The 20,426-nt window shown below is 62.1% G+C and overlaps 1 protein-coding gene across 2 annotated transcripts; it reads left to right on the forward strand.

The window, feature by feature from the left end:
* The first annotated feature begins 386 nt into the window (after positions 1–386).
* Positions 387–19,105, forward strand: VASP (vasodilator stimulated phosphoprotein). 2 transcript variants are annotated; one of them, XM_070764591.1, is made up of 15 exons: positions 387–553; positions 5,764–5,814; positions 6,051–6,134; positions 11,437–11,608; positions 12,393–12,561; positions 12,807–12,879; positions 13,453–13,520; positions 13,922–14,202; positions 14,368–14,465; positions 14,780–14,840; positions 15,070–15,106; positions 15,796–15,841; positions 17,170–17,251; positions 17,510–17,567; positions 17,888–19,105. In XM_070764591.1, exons 1-15 carry the CDS (start codon positions 549–551, stop codon positions 17,923–17,925), a joined length of 1,323 nt encoding a protein of 440 aa, XP_070620692.1. In that variant the 5' UTR covers positions 387–548; the 3' UTR covers positions 17,926–19,105. The 2 variants fall into 2 exon arrangements, with proteins under 2 accessions (XP_070620692.1, XP_070620694.1); XM_070764593.1 differs by lacking the exons at positions 5,764–5,814; positions 6,051–6,134 and having other exon boundaries at positions 390–553.
* The last annotated feature ends 1,321 nt before the right edge of the window (positions 19,106–20,426 follow it).

The following is a 20,426-nucleotide window of genomic DNA, read 5'->3' on the forward strand; positions in this document are numbered from 1 at the left end:
GCCTGGCCAGGCGGACCCAGAGGCGGGCGAGCCCCCTCGCCCCCTGTCCCGAACCGCAGTGGCCCTCGCGGTGCCCTTTTAAGCGCGCCGGCCTCGCCCCCTTTAAGAGGCGCCGCAGCGGAGCCTGCTGGCAAGCGGCGGGCCGGCAGGCGGGCGGGGGGGAGGGGGGCAGCGCGCGGGCACCGCCGTCGGATCCGAGCGGGCGCGCGCCTGCCTACCTGCCTGCCTGCCTGCCTGCCGTCCGTCCCCGCCGGGCCTGGCGGTGCGCGGGGCGGTGCGGGGCCATGAGCGCCCGGGGGGCGTCGGGGGGCAGCGTGGGGCGGGCGGGGGCCTTTCCGGCGGTGGCGCCGGGGGCCTGAGCGCAGCGGGCGGCGAGGGAGCGCGAGGCCGGGCGGGCGCGACGGGGGAGCAGCCCGGGCCGGCCCCACCCACGTCCCCACCCCGCCAGGTCGGGGAAGCGGAAGCGGCGGCGGCGGGGCGGCGGAGGCGGCAGACAGAAGCCGCCCAGCAGCTGCCGAGGCTGCAGCGCCGCGCACAAAGCAGCCGCCATGAGGTCAGTGCCTGCCGGGCCGCCTTTGTTGTCGGGCTCCCGGCTCCTCTCCGCCCCGCAGCCGCCGCCAGGGCGCGAGGGTCGTCGGGGCGGCGGGCTTGGCGGGGACGGGGGCGGGGGGCGTCGGGGCCGCGGAGCTCGTGGGGAGGCGGGCTGGGCGGCTGCAGTCGGGGCGGCCTTCCCGTGTGGGCCGGGGGCTCCTGCGGGCGGAGAGGGGCGCCCAACCCCGGAACAGAGTCTGCCCGCTTTCCGGAGCGGAGTTGTGGGGCTCTGCACGCCCCTTCCTCCGGAAGCGCCGAGCTGGTTGGCCCCTTCCCTTCGGCCGAGGCCCGGCTGCCCCCCCCCCCGCCTCACGGCCTCCCTTCCCTTGGCCCCGCTTGGCCCCGCTTCTGCCCTCCCGCCGAGTCGGGGGCTGGGGGTGGGGGCTCACCTGGGACGTTCTCGGCCGCATCGCCGCAGCCACCTGGCCGGGCCCTGCGGGAGGAAGAGGAAGAGGGGGGGCGTGGGGAGGGGGCGAGATGCCAGGCCCCCAATTGAGGAGCCTCCCCGGACACTCTTGGCGGGCAGCCCCAGCGGCGCCTCTGCCAAGGGGGGGGGGGCACCGCACAGCCCCCCAGCCGCGCCCGAGCGGAGGGGCCTGGGGCGGGTGCGCAGGGCTGCTGTGGCCACCGCCCCCCCCCTCGGGCGCTGCTGCTTCCGGCCTGATTCCTTCGTCGCCGCGGGCCGCCCCGGAGGGCCCCCCCCGGCCCCCCCGGCTGCAGCCCCCGGGCAGAGAAGTCCCGCCGCGGGGCCCGGCCTGGGGGTCTCGGGGGCGGGGAGGCCGCGACCAGAAGCCGGGCCGCCGGGTTGGGCCTCTCCGCTGCAGGGCGCCCGGGCGGAGGGGAGCTTCGGGGCCGCCGTCTGGGGCAGTTGGGCGGGGTGGCCGGCAGGGGCTGCTCCGGGGCTGCCAGGGTCTCCCAGGTGCATTTTGTTTTCTCTTAAAGGAAACCCCCCAACCCCCCACTGGCTCTCCAGCAGCCTCGGGTTCCAGTTCCCCCAGTGAAAAAAGCCCCGAGACCTTCTTGCAGCCCGGGAATTCTGTCCTTGCAGGGCCACTTGCCGAGTCCAGATTTGGGGAGACTTTTTAGAGCAGGGATCCTTTTGTTGTGGCTCCACTGGGGAGGGCGACACCTGTACAAGGAGGCTCTTGTCCATTGTCAGAACTGGACAGGGAACTTTTGTGAACTATTTGAGTGTTTCTCAGGAGCTTGCAACAAAGTCTTCATTGCTGCTTGTGTGTGTGAGAGAGAGACAACCGGCCTTAGTAGCCCTGGTAGTGAGTCCACAATGCTTAAGTTTGCTGGGTAGTTTAATGGTCCTGTTTGAAAGTTTTGGATCATTTCTCCGGCCCTGTCCCCTTGGTAGGAGCTGGAATCAAACTCGCCACCACTTTTTCCTCTGGCTGCGAATCATGTTCCCATCCCAATGGAAGACAGGGTTTCCCCTCATGCGAAGGAAGCTGAGTTCAGTGAAAAAAAGGGCTTTTATTTAACGATGCGCCACATCGCGCTTTGGGTTCATTTCCTAAACCTGGGACGTCCAACCCTGGCAACTTTTAAGACCTGTGGACTTCAACCCCCAGAATTCCCCAGCCGGAACTGTCCAGAGAATTCTGGGAGTCCATCCCCAAGTGCCCTTCCCTCCCCTAAGTTTGGTTTCCTAAGTTGTTCCTGATTATGGAGGGAGGCCCCCCCCTCCTTCCCATCAGGGGTGGGGGGTCGGGGGGAGGGGAAGGAGTGGGGGGCTGGGAAGGGCCAACATGCAGGAACTCAGAATTCAGGCCAGGCAGGCAGGCCTTACACGCTGGAGCAGCCAGCTGAGCTGAGGGTCAAAATAGAAGTCATTTAAGTGCTTCTCTGCCCATTTCTGTCAGTCCAGGTGTGCAGGCCAGCTGGGAGGCCTCTGGGAAGGCAAGAGAGGCCTTGGGAGCCCGGCCCATCCCGGCCCCTGCCTCCCGGCCAGACTAGAGAGGAGACGCTGTCTCCCTTTCTACAGCTGCAACTCCTGAGGCCCCAGCAATAAAACCCCAAGGCCTTAGAAGAAGGCTTCTTGAACTTGGCAACCACCTGATGATGGGTGGACTCCAACTCCCAGAATTCCCCAGGCAGCAGCATGGAGGCTGGGAAACAGGAGGGAGGGGCAGCCTTGTGGTCACTTGCTTCGCTTCCATTGAGAAAGAAAAGCTCCAAGTAGCGAAGGGGACCATCATCAAATCCATCCCCCCTGTCCTCCTCCTCCTCCTTCCCCCCCCATCTGCCCCCCCAACCCTTCTGGCTGATCAATCAACCCCCCCTGGACACTAGGGGGATTGTGGGAGTCGTGGAGCAGAGGCCGTCAAGGGCCACAGTTGCCCTGCCCCGCAACCAGCGGGAGTCCATTACAGAGCCTGCAAAGAGAAAGGAATAAAAGGGGTCAAGACAAGGACAGAGAATCCTGGCGGGGGGCCACAACAGGGGAGACCGTGAGGGGAAACGCACAGCTTCCGTGACTAACCTGCCCACCTCTGCAGTTTGTGGTCTGCATCAGAAACAGAAGTTGTGGCTGTGAGCAATTCTCCCTGGAGGGGGGGGGGGGGGGCTTGGGGCTTCTGGTGAGACTTTTGGGGAAGGAGGAGGACAATTCCCCCGCCCCCCGTGAGCCTTCTGTGTTTCTCAACAGCTGCCCCAGCTGCCCCGGGGGGCTCTCAGCCTCTCTTTCATGGGCTGCATTTATTCCTCTCTCGCCTTTGTTATTTCTTCAAATAACTCAAGGGAACAAACATACCTGGGATGAAATCCTCCAGCTGTTTCCCCCACAACAACCCTGTGGGGAGGGTTGGGCTGAGGAGGAACGGGCGGCCCACAGTCCCCCAGCCCCAAATCCCCCAGCCCTCGTTTGGGCCTGAGCTGGGACAGTTGCTGACCTGATGCCTGAAGCACTTGAAGCATTTCCTGTTTTTCCTGCCCCCCCCCCCCCCGCCCAGCTCTCTGGGGGGCTGGAAAACGGGAGGGATTTCCCCCGGCCGCATTTGGGAAGGGAAGAGGGAGGGGGCGCTAGCGGGGCAGAAAAGCCTGAGGGGGCTGTGGGGGGTTCAGAAAATGACCCAGGCTGAGCTGCACTGCACCCTTTGTGCCCTCTGAGTCTGGGGTCCCCTTAGGGACGTCTCAGGACCCGACTAGGGAACGACCTCCGTGCCTGGGAGTTTTTCTTGCTTGGAACCCGTCCTCAGCCAGGACACCCCCGGCCTGGTGCCCAGCCTGGACTTTCCCTTCTGCCCCCCCCATTTTTCCATTGGTAAAACCTCTGGAAGTGAGAACCAGTCCAAGGGGCACATCTGGCCAGCTGTGTGTGTGTGTTGTGTGTGTGTGTTGGCCTGCTGCTTCTGTAGCACCCCTGCTCCTTCCCAAAGAGCAGGAAGCCGGCCTGGCAATCTCTCCCCCCCCCAGTTCCCCTTTCCTCTCTGTCCTTCTCGGGGGGGGGGCTCCTCTTCACCTTTGGGGCTCCGGGGAGCCAGGCGTGGGTGGGGACGATGCGGCCCAGGACTAAGCAGCCCATGTGGCTCTCCTGTAAAACCAAGTGCAGGCGGGCAAGCCAGGCCCTGGAATGAAGAGACCGAATCCTTCCAGGCTTCCTAGGGGCTGGAATTGCTGAAACGGCTCCAACCCCAAACAAAGGTCTGGTTTCAAAGCCGGGGTCTCCACCCTGGGCCCCCGTGAGACCTCTGGACTTCATCTCCCAGAATTCCCCAGTCAGTAACACCCCCGCCCCTCAATCCAGGGAGCTTTAAGGTGTCCCTCTGAGGTCAGAAGGGGAGAGAGAGATCCTGGAAGCCGGGGGGGGGGGTCCCTCAGCCACAGCAGACATGGGGGTCCTCCGCCTTCCTCCTTGGAGGTGTCCTCCCTAATGTCCAGAGATCCCCCCACAGGACCCTCCCCCCAGGCAGAAGCCGGATTGCTGGGAGGGGTCCCTTCCAGGCTCAGCCCTTGCCCGGACCCTCCCTCTGGCCACGTGATCAAAGGGGGGGGGGTATAAATCCCATAAATAACAACAACAACAATAATAATTTGAATGCTGGGCCCCTGGTCTGCAGTTATGACGGCTGCAGCGTCCCAAGCCAGGCCGTCCCCTCAGGCAATGTCGGTGGGGGAAGCAGGTCCACTTAATGACCATGTGGCTAACGCCACAACTGCCGGGATTCGCTTAACAACGGAGGCGAGGGAGGTGGTCAGGCAGCCTCCATTGGGGCCGCAGGTCGAGGGCTGCTTGTGGGTCGGGGCGAAGGGGCTTCCGGGCCCTGGAGTGAAAGGAGCCCCCTCCCCACCCAGCAGCCCCCACCCGCAGCCCCATTGTGACCTCGCTCCCTCCGGCTTCTGTTCACCTGGGCTCTGGCCAGGCAGGGAGGAGGCGGCTGCTGGGCCTGCCAGCCATGGTCGCCCCCAAAATGGGTCCCACTCAGAGGTTGTAGGGGGAGGGCCCCTCCCTCCAGAGCTCAGGGCGGGGGGGGGGTTCTCCCTGCCAGACTGTCTAGGTGCCCCCCCCCTACTGGCCCCCAGGTTGGCCAGGAACCTCTCTCCTGTCTTCCTCTCTAGGCCCTTTCCCTGGACAGACCCCCCCGCTTCCTTGTCCCCCTGCTTCCCCCCCCCCCGAAGCCCAGGATTCCTCTTCCTCCTCTGGGGGGGCTCCGGGGGCTCCTCTCCAGCCCTTTCCCCAATTTCATTCAGAGGCAGAAGCTTCTCCTAGCTGCCTTGCAACGAAGACCCCTCCCCACTCCTTCCCTGGGTCTTTCTCCCCCCTCCCCCCACAGTGGCAGTGGCTCAGCCCTGGCGCCCCCCCCCGTCCCCCTTTTCCTAAAAAGTCCCAAGTTGAAGAAGCGGAAAATGCCTCCGTCCCGCTCAGCAGGAAGTGACTCAGCTGTGGCATCTCAGCTCTGCTCGGCTGGCTCAGAAGGGGGGGGGGCTTCTTATTGTGGGACGCTCCTTGCTGCCCCCCAGCGCCTCCTGCTGGCCCCCTGCGTCCCCCCCCGCCCCTCCAGGGTTTCCCCCCCGGCCTCTGGCTGTGCTAAGCCCCCCCCCCGGCTGCATCCCCTCCCTGTCCCATACTGGGGCATTTGGGGTCCTGGCACTGACCCCTGGGACCCCCCCCTTGGGAGGTCTTGGGCCCCTGGGGCCCCCCACCAGACTTGCCTCTCTCCACAGATCAGCCCCCGCTCCTCCTCCGAAGGACAAGACTCACTCCACCCAGTTCAGGTGTGCTGGGGGGGGAGGGCCCTGCAGCCCCAGCCCAGCTGTGCCCCTCCATCCGCAGCTGACCCTCTTGGCCCCGAGGGAGGCGGTCAGAGAAGGGCCTGCTTCCACGGGCAAGGAAGGGAGGGGCAGCCCTCCCTCCCTCCCTCCCTCCCTCCCGCAGTCCTTGGGGTCGTGGCCCCCTCCCGCCAACTGAGCCCCTGGTAGCACCTAGTGGGCCCCTCCGCTTCCCTTGGCAGGATCACGCTGGGCAAGCCCAAGGCCCCCCTGCCGGACCCTGTGAAGAAGACCGAGGCCCCGCAGCCGGAGAAGCCCCCCGGCAGGTGAATGGGGCAGGGGGGAGAGGAGGAGCCGTGGAGGCCCAGTGGGGGGAGCGCAGCAGTGCAGGCGACTTCTGCTGACTGCCAGCTGCCTCCAGTTGGGCAGTTCGAATCTCCCCAGGCTCCAGGTGGACGCGGCCTTCCATGCCTTGGGACGTGGGTCCAATGGGGCCCTGGATGGTTGGGGGCCCGAGGCCGGCTCTGTCCACCGCTTGGAGGAGGCTCTTGCCCTGGCCAGACAGCGGGGAGGCTGTGCCCCCCTGTGGAAAGCCCCTCGCTGGGCCTGCCTGGTGCCGGTCAGCTGAGCTCCTGCAGGGACCCCTTTCTGCCACCTTCCTCGGCCCCCTCCCCTCCCCCCCACCTGCCCCTCTGAGCCCCACTGAAGGCTGATTAGGGGCCGAGAGCAGCGGCTGTTCTGGTGCCAGGCTCCTCCATTGGGGGCAGGCAGGAGGTCTCCCGGCCGGCCCTCCCCAGCCCCCCCTCCACATTCCCACATTCTCCGCGGATCCGGCCAGGCCCTGCAACAAACCCTTATAAGGCAGGGCTGCTGTGAGCGGCTGCTGTTGTCCTTGCCCCTGCCTGCTTCCCTTCCCTCTTCCTGCCCCTCCCCTCCCTTCCACCCCCCCTGCTTCTCCCTCCTTGAATCCCCCCTCCCCAAGATGGGACCAAATCCCTAGGAGGGGAGGGAGACCCATCAGGGTCCCTGCTTTGCTTCCTTCTCAGCTGGCAGACTGCATGCTGTGGGGGGGGGGTCCTCTGTCCTGAGATGGGCTGCAGCCTCCCTGGGGGGGCTCTGCGGGGGGGGGGACACAGGGTTCTGCAGAGGGCTGCCTGCCTGCTCCACTCCCAAGACGAAGTGCCAGTCCCTGGGCCCCTTCCCATGTTTTTAGGAGGGCAGCAGAGCCCCCCCAAGGGGACAGGATCCGGGTGGGAGGGACCCCACTTGCCCCCCTCCCTCCCCCCCTCTGCAGGAGGGCCTCATGGCCAGAGGGCAGCTTGTTTGTGTGGTCACTTCTGGGCAGCGGCTCTGGCTCCAGGTTAAACATTTCTAGCTGGACCCATGCTCCTTCCTCCGCCCCCCAGGTGCGGGTGGGGCTGGCCCTGCAGGAGAGCCAGCCCCTCCCCCTCCTCCCTGCCCTTTGATCACCTCTCCCCCCTGCTCCTCCCTGGCCCAAGAACCGGAAGGCGTTTGCACAGGGGGGGGCAGCCCAGCCAGAGTCCCAGGGAAGAAAACAAAGGCAGCAACTCTGGCCTTTCTCCCCCCCCCCCCCCCCCGCTGCTGGGGGCTGGGGAGGGGTCTCTGTCCCTGCTGGAAGTCCAAGGGGGAGGGGAAGTATTTCTTATTTATGTATTTATTTATTTTTATTTTGACTTCTATGCTGCCCAATCCCTTAGGACTCTGGGCAACAATATCATAGAGAGAAGTCAATACTAAAATTCAACACACTAAAATTATAAGCCATAAAATCCAATCCATACAATTTGGCCATGGAAGATGGTGGTATTCAAGGGCCCCAGGCCTGCCGGCACAGCCAGGTCTTCACAGCCTTTTGGGAGGCCAGCAGGGTGGGAGCAGTATGGACATGGGGGGGGGAGTTGGTTCCACAGAACGGGGCAGCCACAGAGAAGGCCCTGCCCTGCAGCCCCGCCAACCTGCATTGTTTAGTCGAGGAGATCCGGAAGAGGCCAGGAAGAGGCCAGCCCTGGGCACTCTGATTGGTCTCTGGGTGGGTGGGTGGGTGGGTGGCAGAATAGGGTCCCATAGGTCGTCTGGTCCTAAGCCATGAAGGGCTTTCTGGGGGAGAATCTTGAGGAGGGGGCTGCCTGCGAGTTTCTGGTGGGTGCAGAGAAGTCAGTGCTTGCCTGGATGTGGTTGAGATCCAGAGACCCCCCCTGCCTGGCTTTTGAAGGGGGTGGGGGCCACCTGGATCCTGCCCCCCGGGGAGATGGTCTTCATGCCATGTGACTTCTCCCCTTTTGCAACAGCCTCCTGGAAGGAAGGAGCCCGGCTTGACACAACACCAGGGTTTCCTCCCTTGCATCACTGCGCTTGTGGTTAGATTGCGTTTGGACCAGGCAGCACAAGGACCCAGCGTGGCGAGGCAGCTCCGGGGGTGTGTGTGTGTGTTTCTGCTGAGCCACCATCGGTGACCCAATCCCTGGCCTTCCTCTGCCAGTCGCACATTTTCTGACCTGGGTTTAGCCGAATGTGTGGCAGGGGCCCACAGGGCGAATACAATCCTGGGTTGCACAAAAAGGGGCTTTTGTGTTGGAACTGCTTGGTACATCCTTTGTAAGGCCACACCTGGAATCCCATGGCCAGCTTTGGTCACACAAGATGTCCAGGCTTTGGAAAAAGTGCAGCTAAGAGGAATAAACAAAAACAGGGGAAGAACTCTTGCGGGATTTGGGGTTGGTCAATCGAGAGAGAGAAAAGGCCCAGGGTGGCAGGGCAGCAGAGAAGGGGGGGTTCTTGACAGCGAGAACCATTAACCAGTGGAACTGCCTGCCTCCAGAAGTTGTGGGTGCCCCATTACAGGAGGATTTTAAGGAAAGGCTGGACAGTCACTTGTCTGAAATGGTCCAGGGTCTTGGACTCCAGCGAGGGCTAGACTAGCGGACCTCCAAGGTCCCTTCCAGCTCCGTTCTGAATGTAATGACCGCGTTCCTAGCTTCCATCCAGGTGTGTCCAGCTTCAGACCCCCGTAGGTAGAGCTACCTGTCAGGATTAAGGGAGACAGGGGCTTCTGGACCGCTTGGCCCATGCAAAGCAGACCAGACGGGGGGCGTGTGGGATGGTGTGCAAGGCCCTGGCTTTGGCAGTGGGAAAGGAAGGAGTTGTGTGGGAGCGACAGCCTCACACACGCACACGCACACACACGCACACCCCTGCCAGGAGGCTCCTCTCTCACCTGCCCTGCTTCCCCTTCAGGTGAGCCAGGCCCGGTTCTTTCCTGGGGCGCAGAAACTGGCTCCCGTGTCCCCTGTAATGAAGAGTGGGGCTGCAGCTGCTGCTTTGGGAAGCTCTCCCCACGCCTCCGTTTGCAGGGCTTGAGCCTTGGGGGGGGCCTGCCAGGGGGCGGGACAGGCCCTGCTCTGCCTCTTCCTCCCAGCCAGGGAATTCTGGGAGTTGAAGTCCGCCGACAGTCTGGAAGTGGCCAAGGTTGGAGGAGCTGGGCTGCTGCCCGCTTGCCAGACCCGTGAGACGATTCTGAGGCTCCCCAGGGCCTGTGTGGGTACAAGCCTGCCCTTCCGGCTGGGCGGGAACATCTGCCCCCCTGTCCCTCCCCCCTCCAGTGAGCAGCTGTTGGCAGCTGGGCCGGGCTCTGCCCCAACCTGCCCGGAGGTCTGGCCCTCCCCGCTCAAGGCCCTGCAGAGCAACTGCCTGACAAGGGAGGAACTGGGGGGGGGGGGGAGAGGAGAGGAGGGGGGGGGCTCTGCTCTTGCTTTGGCTGGGGCTGCTTTCCCTGCCAGATGAACCCCCCTGCCCCCCCCAGCTGGAATCCTCTTCCTCCCCAGGCTGCTCTGGCATAATTGGCAGTGGAGGAGAATTTCCCCTCTGGGCATTTTCCTTCTGTGCCCCCCCCCCCCAGCCAGGTTTCTTCCGTCCCGGCCCTTCCTTCCTTCTTGCCTTCTGCTTTTCCTGTTTTGCAAGTTACTACAATTCCTCCAGCTCCTTTCAGGACCTCGCTGGGCTTCCTTCCTTCCTGCCTTCCTGCTTTCCTTCCTGCTTTCCTTCCTTCCTTCTTTCCTTCCTTCTTTCCTTCCTTCCTTCTTTCCTTCCTTCTTTCCTTCCTTCCTTCCTTCCTTCTTTCCATCCTTCCTTCTTTCCTTCCTTCCTTCCTTCCTTCCTTCCTTCCTTCCTTCCTTCCTTCCTTTCCCCATGACACCCAAAGGAGGAAGAAGGGGGCAGAATTTCTCTATCCAAATTTCAGATTGGGGGGTGGGGGGCAGTGTTCTCTCTAAATTTTTTTTGGGGTGGGCAGAAAAGTATAGTGTCTGAGCGGCAGTCTCTTCGGGACTGGGCGACACAGAAATAATAATAAAATTTCCCTCTCGGCTTCTGGGCAGGTTTGGAAAACTCTGAGTTGATGATGATTTTTAAGTGAGCGATTGCTCACCTGCTCAGCTTAGAGGGAACTATGGTGGGGGGTGGGGGGACACAGGGCTGCAAACAATGCAGATGGTTTGACCACATGCAAATACTTCTTCTGCATGCTTCACCCTTAATCCTCTTTTGCATAGGCCACAAAGGGCCCCTCCCTCTCGGACAATGGAAATGCAGCCCAGATAATGTTGTGGGCATTTTTCCTACCCATTAATTGTTCTTACTGGGAGATGCTGCATCTTGTTGACCTGAAGGGTTTGGGGGGGGGGGTTAGAAACAGGGAATGCAAAGAAACCCATCTCACTCTCTGGAACAGAGGAGAATTGGGTGGGTGGGTAGGCGGGGGGTGCACAGGCCCCAAGACCCCCCTTTCCAGCTCCCAGTGGGTGCATTGGGCAGTGTTGCCTGCTGCCTTAGAGAGGCCGGGGGTGGTGGTGATGTCTCTTTCTCTGGCTCCCCAGATGACCTTAAGTGGGGCGTGTGGGCTGGTTGGAGAGAGAGTCCATAGGTCTTGCAGCGGGAGAGGGCCAGGGGGCAGTGGCCTTCCCCAAAGGGCTCAGGTGGCCCTTCCCCTGCTGGGGTGGGGCTGGGAGGCTTCCTCTGGGACATTAATCCTGGCTCCTAAATGGGGGGGAAGCCCCTTTGCCCCTCCCGCCCTCTCAAAGTTCCTTTTTTGCAGTGTTGCATCGTAGCTGTAACTCCAGGCCTTGCAGAGCCAACTTGAGTGGGATTTTGCCCCTGTGTGTGTGTGTGTGTGTGTGTGTGTGTGTGTGTGTGTGTGAGAGAGAGAGAGAGAGAGAGAGAGAGATGGAGCTGCTCTGGCAACAGCTGCATTCATTTTTGGCCTTGTGTTTTCAACTTTTTCACTCTCCGCGTAGTTTGGGGGTGGGTGGGGGTGTTCAATCTTGACCACTTTTAAGACTGGTGGACTTCAATTCCCAGACCTCCCAGTTCCATCTCAATGTGAACTCTGGGAGTTGAAGTCCACACGTCTTAAGGTCCCAGGGGCGGAGTCTGAATGTGTATGTGAACAGGTCGAACACACCTCTTACCTGGGACAGGGGTTTGGAGACAGTCGGGCCCCGTTGAGGGCAGCGGTGGGGCTGAATTCAGGGGGGGCCAAGGACGGCTGGGAGGGAGGGAGGGTGTGTGTGACTTATTTCCCAAAGCCCCTCCCCTCGCTCTTTCTCCCTCCAGCGAGTCGGTGGTCTGCAGCACCCGGGCCACGGTGATGCTTTACGATGATGCCAATAAAAAATGGGTCCCGGCAGGAACTGGGGGCCAGGCCTACAGCCGCATCCAGATCTACCACAGCCCGGCCAGCAACAGCTTCCGGGTGGTGGGCCGCAAGATGCAGGCAGACCAGCAGGTAAGTCCCCTGCCCCACGTCGCTTTTGAGCCACCCCACCACCACCGAGAGTATTGTTGTGGTTAGCCGCCTACGGGCGACATGTACATCTAATAAATAAATAAACTCACCAGGAGGCCCAAACGTGCAAAGGCCTCCAGAGCTTCCTACGCTCACCTTTCTGAGCAGGTGCCCTTTTGGGGTGGGGTGGGCTTTGCCCCTCCATTTCGCCCCTGTCGTCCCCTTAGTCTGCCCCACCAGTGGAGGGAAGACCCCTGATTGAAAACCAATGGCAAGAACCGCGTCTTTAAGCCGCCAGTCCTGGAGTTAGGGCCACAATTGAGCCCAGAGTGTCTGTTGTTAAGCGAGACTTGTGCAGTGAGCTTGCCCCCCCCCCCCCTTTATGACCTTTCCTGACACAGCTAGTGGGGAAAGTGACTCGGTTAATGTCTTGAGAGAATTTGGCCTCCTGTGGACTTTGCTGGGAAAGGGGGTCGCGTGACCCCCCACCAGGACACGTCACAGGTGTGAGTCAGCTGCCAAGAGAGGATCCTGCACCTGTCGTAAATGTGAAAAATGGTTGTCAGTCCCTTTTTACAATGTTGCTGTAAGTCTGAGTGGTGCTTAAACAAACAGTGGTAATTGTGTATCACAATTCTTTGTTAATAAAAGTAGAAATTCCCCGAATGGAGCGAAACCTGGTGGGGACGCAGCGTCCCTCGCACCCAGAGCTTTTCCTCCGGCTCTTGGCTGCGAGGGGCGTCCCCTGCGCTCAGCCCGCCTCTGACTGGGTCTCCGTCCGCAGGTGGTCATCAACAGTCCGATCGTGAAGGGGCTGAAGTACAACCAGGCCACCCCCAACTTCCACCAGTGGCGAGATGCCCGGCAGGTCTGGGGGCTCAACTTCAGCAGCAAAGAGGAGGCCGGCCAGTTTGCCAACGGCATGTTGCAAGCCCTGGAGGCCCTGGACACGGGTGAGGATAGGGGGGGCAGTGGGGAGGGGGCGGGGGGGCAGCTGAGCCCCCGGGAAGAGGCCGAGGGGGCAGCTCCCCCAGGTGACAGCAGCCGGCCCCAAAGCCAAAGGGCAGGGTGGGTGGGGGTCTCCCAGGTGGCAGGAGGGAGGGGGTGGGGAGGCTCTGGAGAAGGCCCTGCCAGTTGGACTGTTTTTATTTTTATTATATGGACATTATTGTTGTTTTGGTGGGTTGCGTCTCCCCAGGAAACTCGGCAGCCTCCCAGCGCCCCACCCAGAACGGACCCACGGCAGATGAGCTGGCAGAGCAGCAGAAAAGGTACCGGAAAGGGGGGGGGCAGGGAGAGGTTCCTTACACCAAGGAGGAAGTTCCTCTTACTTCACCCAGTGCCTCCAGGGGCGGGGGGATGGGGGGGAGAAAAGGAGGATTGTTCTCACTCCACTCGGCCTTTGTTTGAACAAGCCACACACACACTTCAGAAGGGAACCTATTCCCAGAGGGGAGGGGGCTGGGCTTCCCCTTTGGGGGGGGTGCCCTTCCCCAGGTCTGGCTCCAAGGCAAACGTTGCACCCGGGTGGAGGGTCTCCTTGTGGGGCTAAAAGCGTGTGTGTGTGTGTGTGTGTGTGTGTCCCTCCTTGATCAGATTAGTGGCTAATCCGCTTGCCCTGCTGCCTGGTGGGGGCAAATGCCCGCTGGGTTGGCTGTGCGGCTCGGCTCGTCCCTCCTGGCAATGTGCGGCGTCCCCCTTTCCAGCCTCCTGCCCGAGCTGCCTGCCCCTCTGCCCAAGTGCGTGGGGGCTGCGGCTGCTGTGGTGGGGGGCCGGGGGTGGGGCTCAGGGGAGGGGGGGGCTGCCAGCGGGCACTGAGGCCTCTTCTGTCCACTCCGTCCCAGGCACCAACAGCAGCTGGAGAAGGAGCAGCCGGAGCAGGCCGAGCGGGAGCGACGGGGGCCCCTTGGAGGTGGGTGCCCCCTCCCTTGCCCCCACCGCCCCCCTGGGGATGGGAACTGGGGGAGAGCCTGGCCACTCTGCAGGGGGAGCCTTGGGACAGGGAGCCCCCCCAACCTTGGCCACCTCTGGACTTTGAGACCCCCAGAATTCCTCAGCCGGGCTTGCAAGACCACAAGTCTTGAAGTGGCCATGCCCGGGGGTCCTCATTTGAGGGGACCCCCCCTGGTGTAGCTGAGAGCCCCCGTTCTACAGGGTGGGGGAATCGGGCACCCAGAGATGGCAGAGGCAGGGGCTCCTGGGGGAAGAGGGTCGGGGGGGGTCGGGGGGGGGGGGTTCCTTTTGGGGAGGAAGGCAGGGGGCCAAGCTGGCACGGCCGTGGGCTCCCATCTCTCTCTGCTTCTCTCGCTGCAGCCCCTCAAGTCGCCCCTCCGGCAGGGGGCCCTCCGCCACCCCCGGGACCACCTCCAGCCCCCCCTGGGCCTCCACCTGGACCGCCGGGACCACCGCCGGGAGCCCCCAGTGGCCCTCCCCCTCCCCCTGGGCCACCCCCTCCCCCAGGCCCTCCCCCCTCGGGAGGGGGGCCGCCCCCAGCCCCTCCCCTCCCTGCTTCCCTGGGCCCGGGGGCAGGGGCCGGCCCACCCACTGGCTTGGCCCAAGCCCTGGCTGGAGCGAAGCTGAAGAAGACGGGCAAGGTGAGTGCGGGGGGGGGGGGGGCAGAAAGGCCTCTTGGGGTCCCAGCCGGCCACCTGACAGGGGAAGCCCCCCTCTGGGAGCCCCGGGCACCGGAGGTTGTGGGGAGAAAGAGGGGCTTTGGGTTGGGGGGGCCACTCACTCCCCCCATCTTCCCTCTCTTGCAGGAGGAAGGAGCCAAGCCCACCCCTGGTGGAGGAGCCCCCCCCAGCGCTACCGGGGGAGGGGGGCTGATGGAAGAAATGAGTGCCAAGTTAGCCAGGCGGTGAGTGGGCGCAGCTGGGGGGGGCTTGCCCCTTGGGAGGACAAGCTGGCTGGGGGGGCTTCTGAGGTTGTGGGGGGCTTTCCTTCCCCCCTCTGCATCAAGTCCCCCAAGAGTCAGTATTTGGGGGTCCCGGAGAGGGAGGGCCGGGGTCTCGGATGCAGCCTGCCTTGACTGCCCCCTGCCCCCCCTCGGAGCCATTTCATCCCCTCCCCCACATGCTGTTCAGCCCAAGTGGGGGCTCTGCGGAGGGGAAGCCTCCTGGGAAAGGACCCCCTCCAGCATCTCTCTGCTTCCCCCCCCTTTGCCCCCCCCAGAAGGAGAGTTGCAGAGCAAAGCGAGAAGGCCGTTCCCAAGAAGGAGGAAGGCCCCTTGCACGTGAGTCCTTTCGTGGGGGGCCCAAGTGGACTTTCCCAGCCCCCCCCCCCCCGGCCCCTTGGAGGGCAGGGCTTGCCAGGTCGGGTGCCAGGTGCCAATCGATCTCAAGGCGGACCACAAAACGGTGCCCCCCCCATTGGGCCCTGCTGCTTGTGCTGCTCCTGCCAAAGGGGGCTTGGTGGGGGGGAGTCGGAGCCCCCTGACCTCTGACCCTCTCTTTCGCCCCCAGCAAGAAGACGCTGATGCCAGTGGTGCCAAGCCCACAGGTGGGTGGAAGGGCTGCAAGAGGCCCCCAGGGCTGCCCCCCCCCCCCAGGATCAGCACAGGGCGGGAGGTGGCCCCCACCTGCCTTCACCCAACTTCCTGAATCGGCCCCTTTCCTGGGTTTTCCCCCCCACACGTGTGGAAACGCACCCCGAGATTCTGGGAAGGAAGCCAGGATTAAACTCACTCCCTTTGGCAGGTGGTGTGAATGGAGTCACCCCCCCCCCCCCACTCCTGCCTGGGAGCAAAGGGCGGTGTCTTTCAGGGGCTGCCCCCACCCCCCAAAAAAGAACAGTGGAATTTATTTATTTATTTATTTATTGGATTTGATTGCCGCCCCTCTCCGCAGACTCCATTCCTTCCTCAAATAGTATACAGAGTTATGGAGAATCTCTGCCGTCTTTCCTTCACACACAAAAAATAACAGTAAATAGACATTCTAGTCCTCATGAGTGAGGGAGAATCTTGGAAGTGACAGATGGTGAAGGGATCCTCCCCAAATGGAGCCCCATCACGCTTTGATCTGTGTCACCTATGAGAAGGCAGCTCAGCCAGTGAGCCCAGCCGCGTGGAAGGTTTACGGGGGAGGGAATTCTATGGGGGGGAGGAACAAAGTGGAGGAATCGTTCCCCAGGGGAGGATCGGGATGGAAGCCCCCCACAGCCTGCCCCCTCCCTCTTGACCATTGCAGATGCCTTCCGGAGACCTTGGGAGAAGTCCAGCACGACATTGCCCAGGTGAGCGGCACCCCTCCCCCATTGCTCCCAGCACCCCCCCCCAGCTGAGCTTCTCGCAAGCAGCCCCCGAGCGAGCCAAGACCAGCTGAGCCTCCTTGTGCGCACGCAAGGACCCCCCCCCGACCCCCACCCTGCAACTGAGTCTCTCTCTTCCCCCCATCAGGACAGCTGTGAGCCAGAGGACCACTCCGCCCCCCGCCACAGGCCGGCCACAGTTCGGCCACTTTAGGTATCAGGCAGGATACACGCAGCAGGGGGGGCAGCTCGACCCGTGGACCCTTCAACTCCCAGAATCCCTCAGTTCAACATGGCTGCCTCAGGAATCCTGGGAGTTGAAGTCCACCGGTGGCCCACAGTGGACCTTCTGCAGAAGTTGGGGGCAGCAGCTTCTCCAATTGACCCGTTACCCCATAAGAGCCGTAGTGGTGAGAGGGCAGTACTGCAGGCTACTTCTGCTGACTGCCGACTGCCTGCAGTTTGGCAGTTCGAATCTCACCAGGCTCCAGGTGGACTCAGCCTTCCATCCTTCCCAGGGGGGTCAAGTGAGGACCCAAAAACTGTTGGGGGGCAGAGGCCGACTCCCTAAGCCACTGAGAGAGGCTGGAAAAGCCCTGTGGAGCGGTGTAGAGGTCGAAGGGCTACTGCTCTCCAGGCTGGTGGCTCCAGCTGAGAGGGTTGGGGTGTGGGCCCCCTCTGACATGCCCCCCTCCCTATGGCCCAGCCTGAGGGCCAGAACAGGACCCCTCCCTGCCCACCCCCAGGCCAGGGGACGAGGGAGGGGGCTGGAGAAAAGGAACCAGACCCACCGCCAGGGTGAAAATGGTGCCCAGAAGAGGGTCCCGGCCCCTTCCCCCTCTCGCCTCCCCGGCCTCCTTTCGCCCAGCTAGTTTGAGAGCTGCTGGTGCCACCGCTGGCTGCTTTGGCTTCTGGCTCCCCAAAGCTTTGCTCCCCCCTCCCCCCCCCGCTTTGTGGCCTTCCGATTGGAGATGCTTGCAGGAAGGGGGGGCATCTGGGCCCGTCTGCTTTGGGGCCCCTCTTCCTGGTCTCCCATCTTCCGCGAGGGTGAGGGTGGACCGGACCTCAATGCGCCCCCTCCCCCCTCCGCCAATCGAGGAGACCATTGGCAGCTGAGGGTTGAATTGGGGGGAGGGGGTCCCCAGGCCCCTTGCTCAACCCTCTGCAAACTAGCCTTCCGTTGCCCCCCCGCCAATCCTGGACCCCACCTGGCCTGGAATGGCCCTGGCTGGGGGGCTTCTCAGGAGTGGAGGGGGGGCGGCTGGAGAAGGGGGCCATGTTGCTGACCCCTGCCCTTTGCCTCCCCGCCCCAGGATAAAATCTGCTGGCGCCATGACGGCCGGGGAGCCCGCGGGGGGCGCAGGGGATGAGTCCGAGCTGGAGCGGGTGAAACAGGTGAGCCCTTGCCCGGCCCGGGGGTCTCGGCGGGGGTGGGGCAGAGGCCAGTGCGGAGCCTTGGGCAGCCTGTGCCACGGGGGCTTCAGGGCTAGCCTGGGGGGGGTGAGGCGAAGGAGAAGGGGGCTCTCGGACAAGCAGCACTCGTGCCAGGCTGTGGGTTCCAGAAGGTCCTGGGCTGAATGCTGCAGGAATCCCCCCTCTCACTCCCCCCCCCCCACAAAGACCCAGCCCCCTAACAGCGTCTCCCTCTCCCAGGAACTCCTGCAGGAGGTTCGGCGTGAACTACAGAAGGTCAAAGAGGAGATCATCCAAGGTGGGTTGGGGGCCACCCCGGAGGGTCACTGGCGGGAGGGCAACCCCCCCTCTTTCTGGCCCAGCCCAGGGCCCCCAAGTCACGAGTGGGGCAGCTGCTGTGCCTCCAGGGCCGAGCTGGACAAGAACAGCCGTGCGTTCTCCTCCCCCCCCCATGGGAAAGCCCCACTAATGGGGGGGAGGGCCCCCCGAGAGACTGGGCTCAGGGAGAAGCCCCAAGGGATAGCCCCTTGCCCCTCTCTACTCTGCCTGGGGACAGTTTGGGGGCTGCCGGGGTAGAGAAGGCCCTGCTTCTTCACTCTTTCTCCCCCCTCTCTACAGCATTCATCGCAGAGCTTCGGAAAAGGGGGTCCACTTAGCCCCCCCCCAACCCAGCCGGGGCCACCCGGAGTCGGCAGCCGAATTCTCCCTCGTGCGCAGAAGAGAATAAAATGGGAACTCACAAAGGCCCCCTCCTCACCTTTCTGGCCCCCTCACGCACCAGACAAGCCCCCCCACGCCCCCTCTCCCCTCCGCTCCCACCGTGCAATTTTGGGGTGGGGGAAGAGGGACACTCCGTGCTGGCCCCCCTCCCACCCCAGGAAGGGCAGGACCCCCACCTGTGCCTTACCCAAAGCAATAGCAGGACCTTCCTCCTGACTCTCCCTCCAACCCCCCAAGGCAGGAAGGGGGCTCTTTCCCTGGCGGAAGGGGCTCCCCCTCCCCACCTCAGCCCAGAAAGGGCCAGGCCCTCGGCTCCCCCCCCCCCCCCGTTTTTGGCTCTCGGACCAGAAGTATGTGTGGGGCCTGTGCTGCCCATCCAAAGGAGGGCCTGGGGAGACTGGAGGGTCCCCATCTGCCCCCCATCTCCTGGGAGCACTTCGGAGCCCCCCCCATCTCCCTCCTGCAGAAGAAGCTGCCCAAGGGACGGGCAGAGCAACGGAGAGCTTGGGGCCCGGGCTGCCCCCTCGCAGCTGGCAAGGGGGCCTCGGCTGGGCTGCCCCTCCAATTAGGGGGCTGCTGTTCCTGGGGGCCTGCCTGCCCCACCTCCAAAGATGGCACCCTTCTGGGCAAGGGAGGGGCCTGGCCAATCCCACCCCCCTCCCACCGGCTCCCCCCACGCCTTCTGCTGGTTTCACTCAGTTTTGTATCTCTTTGATTTTATGCAAGGGGAGGGGGCCCTTTTTAGGGTATTTTTTTTTCTCACAGGCCCCCCCCGCCCCTCTGGGTCTTTTTTAAAAATAAAAATAAACTCTTCTTCTTCTTCTTCTCCCTTCTCCCTCCTTCAGGCCATGGAGGGAAACAGGGCAGGTTCTTGGCTTTTCTACTGAGCTGTAATTTTTTGACTTTGTTTTTGTCAAGCTGGATAGAATATTATATTTTGATTTATAATTATTATTATTATTGTTATTACTGATCTGCTGGGTATCTCCGCCCGACCTCTGTCCACCCTTCCGCCTCAACGCACGCATCGCCTGCAGACGGGCACTCGGTTCTCGGCCACGTCCACCAGACCCCTCTTGCGAATAAACCGTTTCCTTTTTTGTAAAGTTAACCAAAGTGCTCTGGACTCTGCACGTTTGCTTCCGTTGAGCTCGGGGGGGGGGGGGGATGGGACGGGATGACATGACACGGGTCAAGAGGGGAGGGGGCAGGATGGAAAGGCATGGGGGGGGCAGCATTAGGGGCTCTTCACAATGTACAGGCAGGCCTTGACCAGCAGGGAGCCTGGAACGTCCATGGTCAAATGACGGCTGGCAGTCAAGGCGTCCACACGCCTGAGCCTGATTTTACAACTGATTTTGTGGTGGTCTCTGTAGATTTTTATTTCTGCCCCCTTAAGCCAGGGGTCTCCAATACTGGCCACTTTAAGACTTGTGGCCTTCACCTCCCTGGACAAGTTCCCCCGCCAACATGGCTGCCTGAACTCCACAAGTTTAAAAGTAGCCCGGTTTGGCGACCTCCCTCCCCCCCCCCCCCCGCTTAAACAAAAGCAGGCAATGGAATTTCTATTATTTTACAGCTCTTAAAATCAGAATATTCTTGCAAACAGACACTGCAGCCGGTGGGTGGAATCACAACTGTGAATCTCCATAACAGGGTTGTATAAGGTTTGGGCCGCTATAAAGCCGGCACAGACTTATTCAAACTGTGGTTAATCCAGGGCCAGAGTGAGGGGTCCCCTCTGTGTCTCCAAGATAGACTATGAAGTCCACAAGGCTTAAAGTGGCTGTGGCTGGAGACCCCTGCTAGAAACTGAACAAGATGCCGAATGTACAACTCCCAGCAGCCCCAGCCAGCAAGGCTAATGGTGAGGGATGCTGAATTTGAGAACAAGAATCGATCAACTCCTGTCTCATGGACGCTGTTACTACAGTAGCAATGAGTACAGTACTAGTACCTCTAGATACGAGCTGCTCCACATGCGAGTATTTCAAGATACGAGCCACGAGGGGAGAGAAATTTCTGTTCCAGTCCCGAGCTCAACTTCGGGATACGAGCCGAGCGTCCACTAGGTGGCGCAAGAATCCTTGCTTTTGGTTATCTCGGAGGGGAAAAACAAAGTCTAAAGTTATTTGTTCCAGATATGAGTTGCTCGACATACAAGCTCCCTTCTGGAACGAATTATGCTTGTATCTAGGGGTACTACAGTACCAGTAATCCTCAACTTACAACCATTAGTTTAGTGAGGTTTGAAGTTAAAATGGCCCAGAAGTGGCCCAGAAGTGAGACTTGCGCCTGAACCTCACGCTTACGACTGGAAGTATCACCAGGGTCACGGGATCAAAATCCCAGTGTTTGGCAACTGGCGTGTGTTGCAACATCGCATGAATAAAATCTGCAACCTTCCCACAACGAAAGTCACTGGAGGAAGCCAGAT

This window comes from Erythrolamprus reginae, chromosome 11 (assembly GCF_031021105.1).
Source record: "Erythrolamprus reginae isolate rEryReg1 chromosome 11, rEryReg1.hap1, whole genome shotgun sequence".
Classification (NCBI taxonomy): Eukaryota; Metazoa; Chordata; class Lepidosauria; order Squamata; family Dipsadidae; genus Erythrolamprus; species Erythrolamprus reginae.

What these genes read in the sequence shown, in the direction of transcription:
- VASP (XM_070764591.1), top strand. An exon ending in ACTCACTCCACCCAGTTCAG is followed by an intron (nt 5,815 to 6,050) that starts GTGTGCTGGGGG and finishes TTCCCTTGGCAG; the next exon opens with GATCACGCTGGGCAAGCCCA. An exon ending in CCTGGAGGCCCTGGACACGG is followed by an intron (nt 12,562 to 12,806) that starts GTGAGGATAGGG and finishes GCGTCTCCCCAG; the next exon opens with GAAACTCGGCAGCCTCCCAG.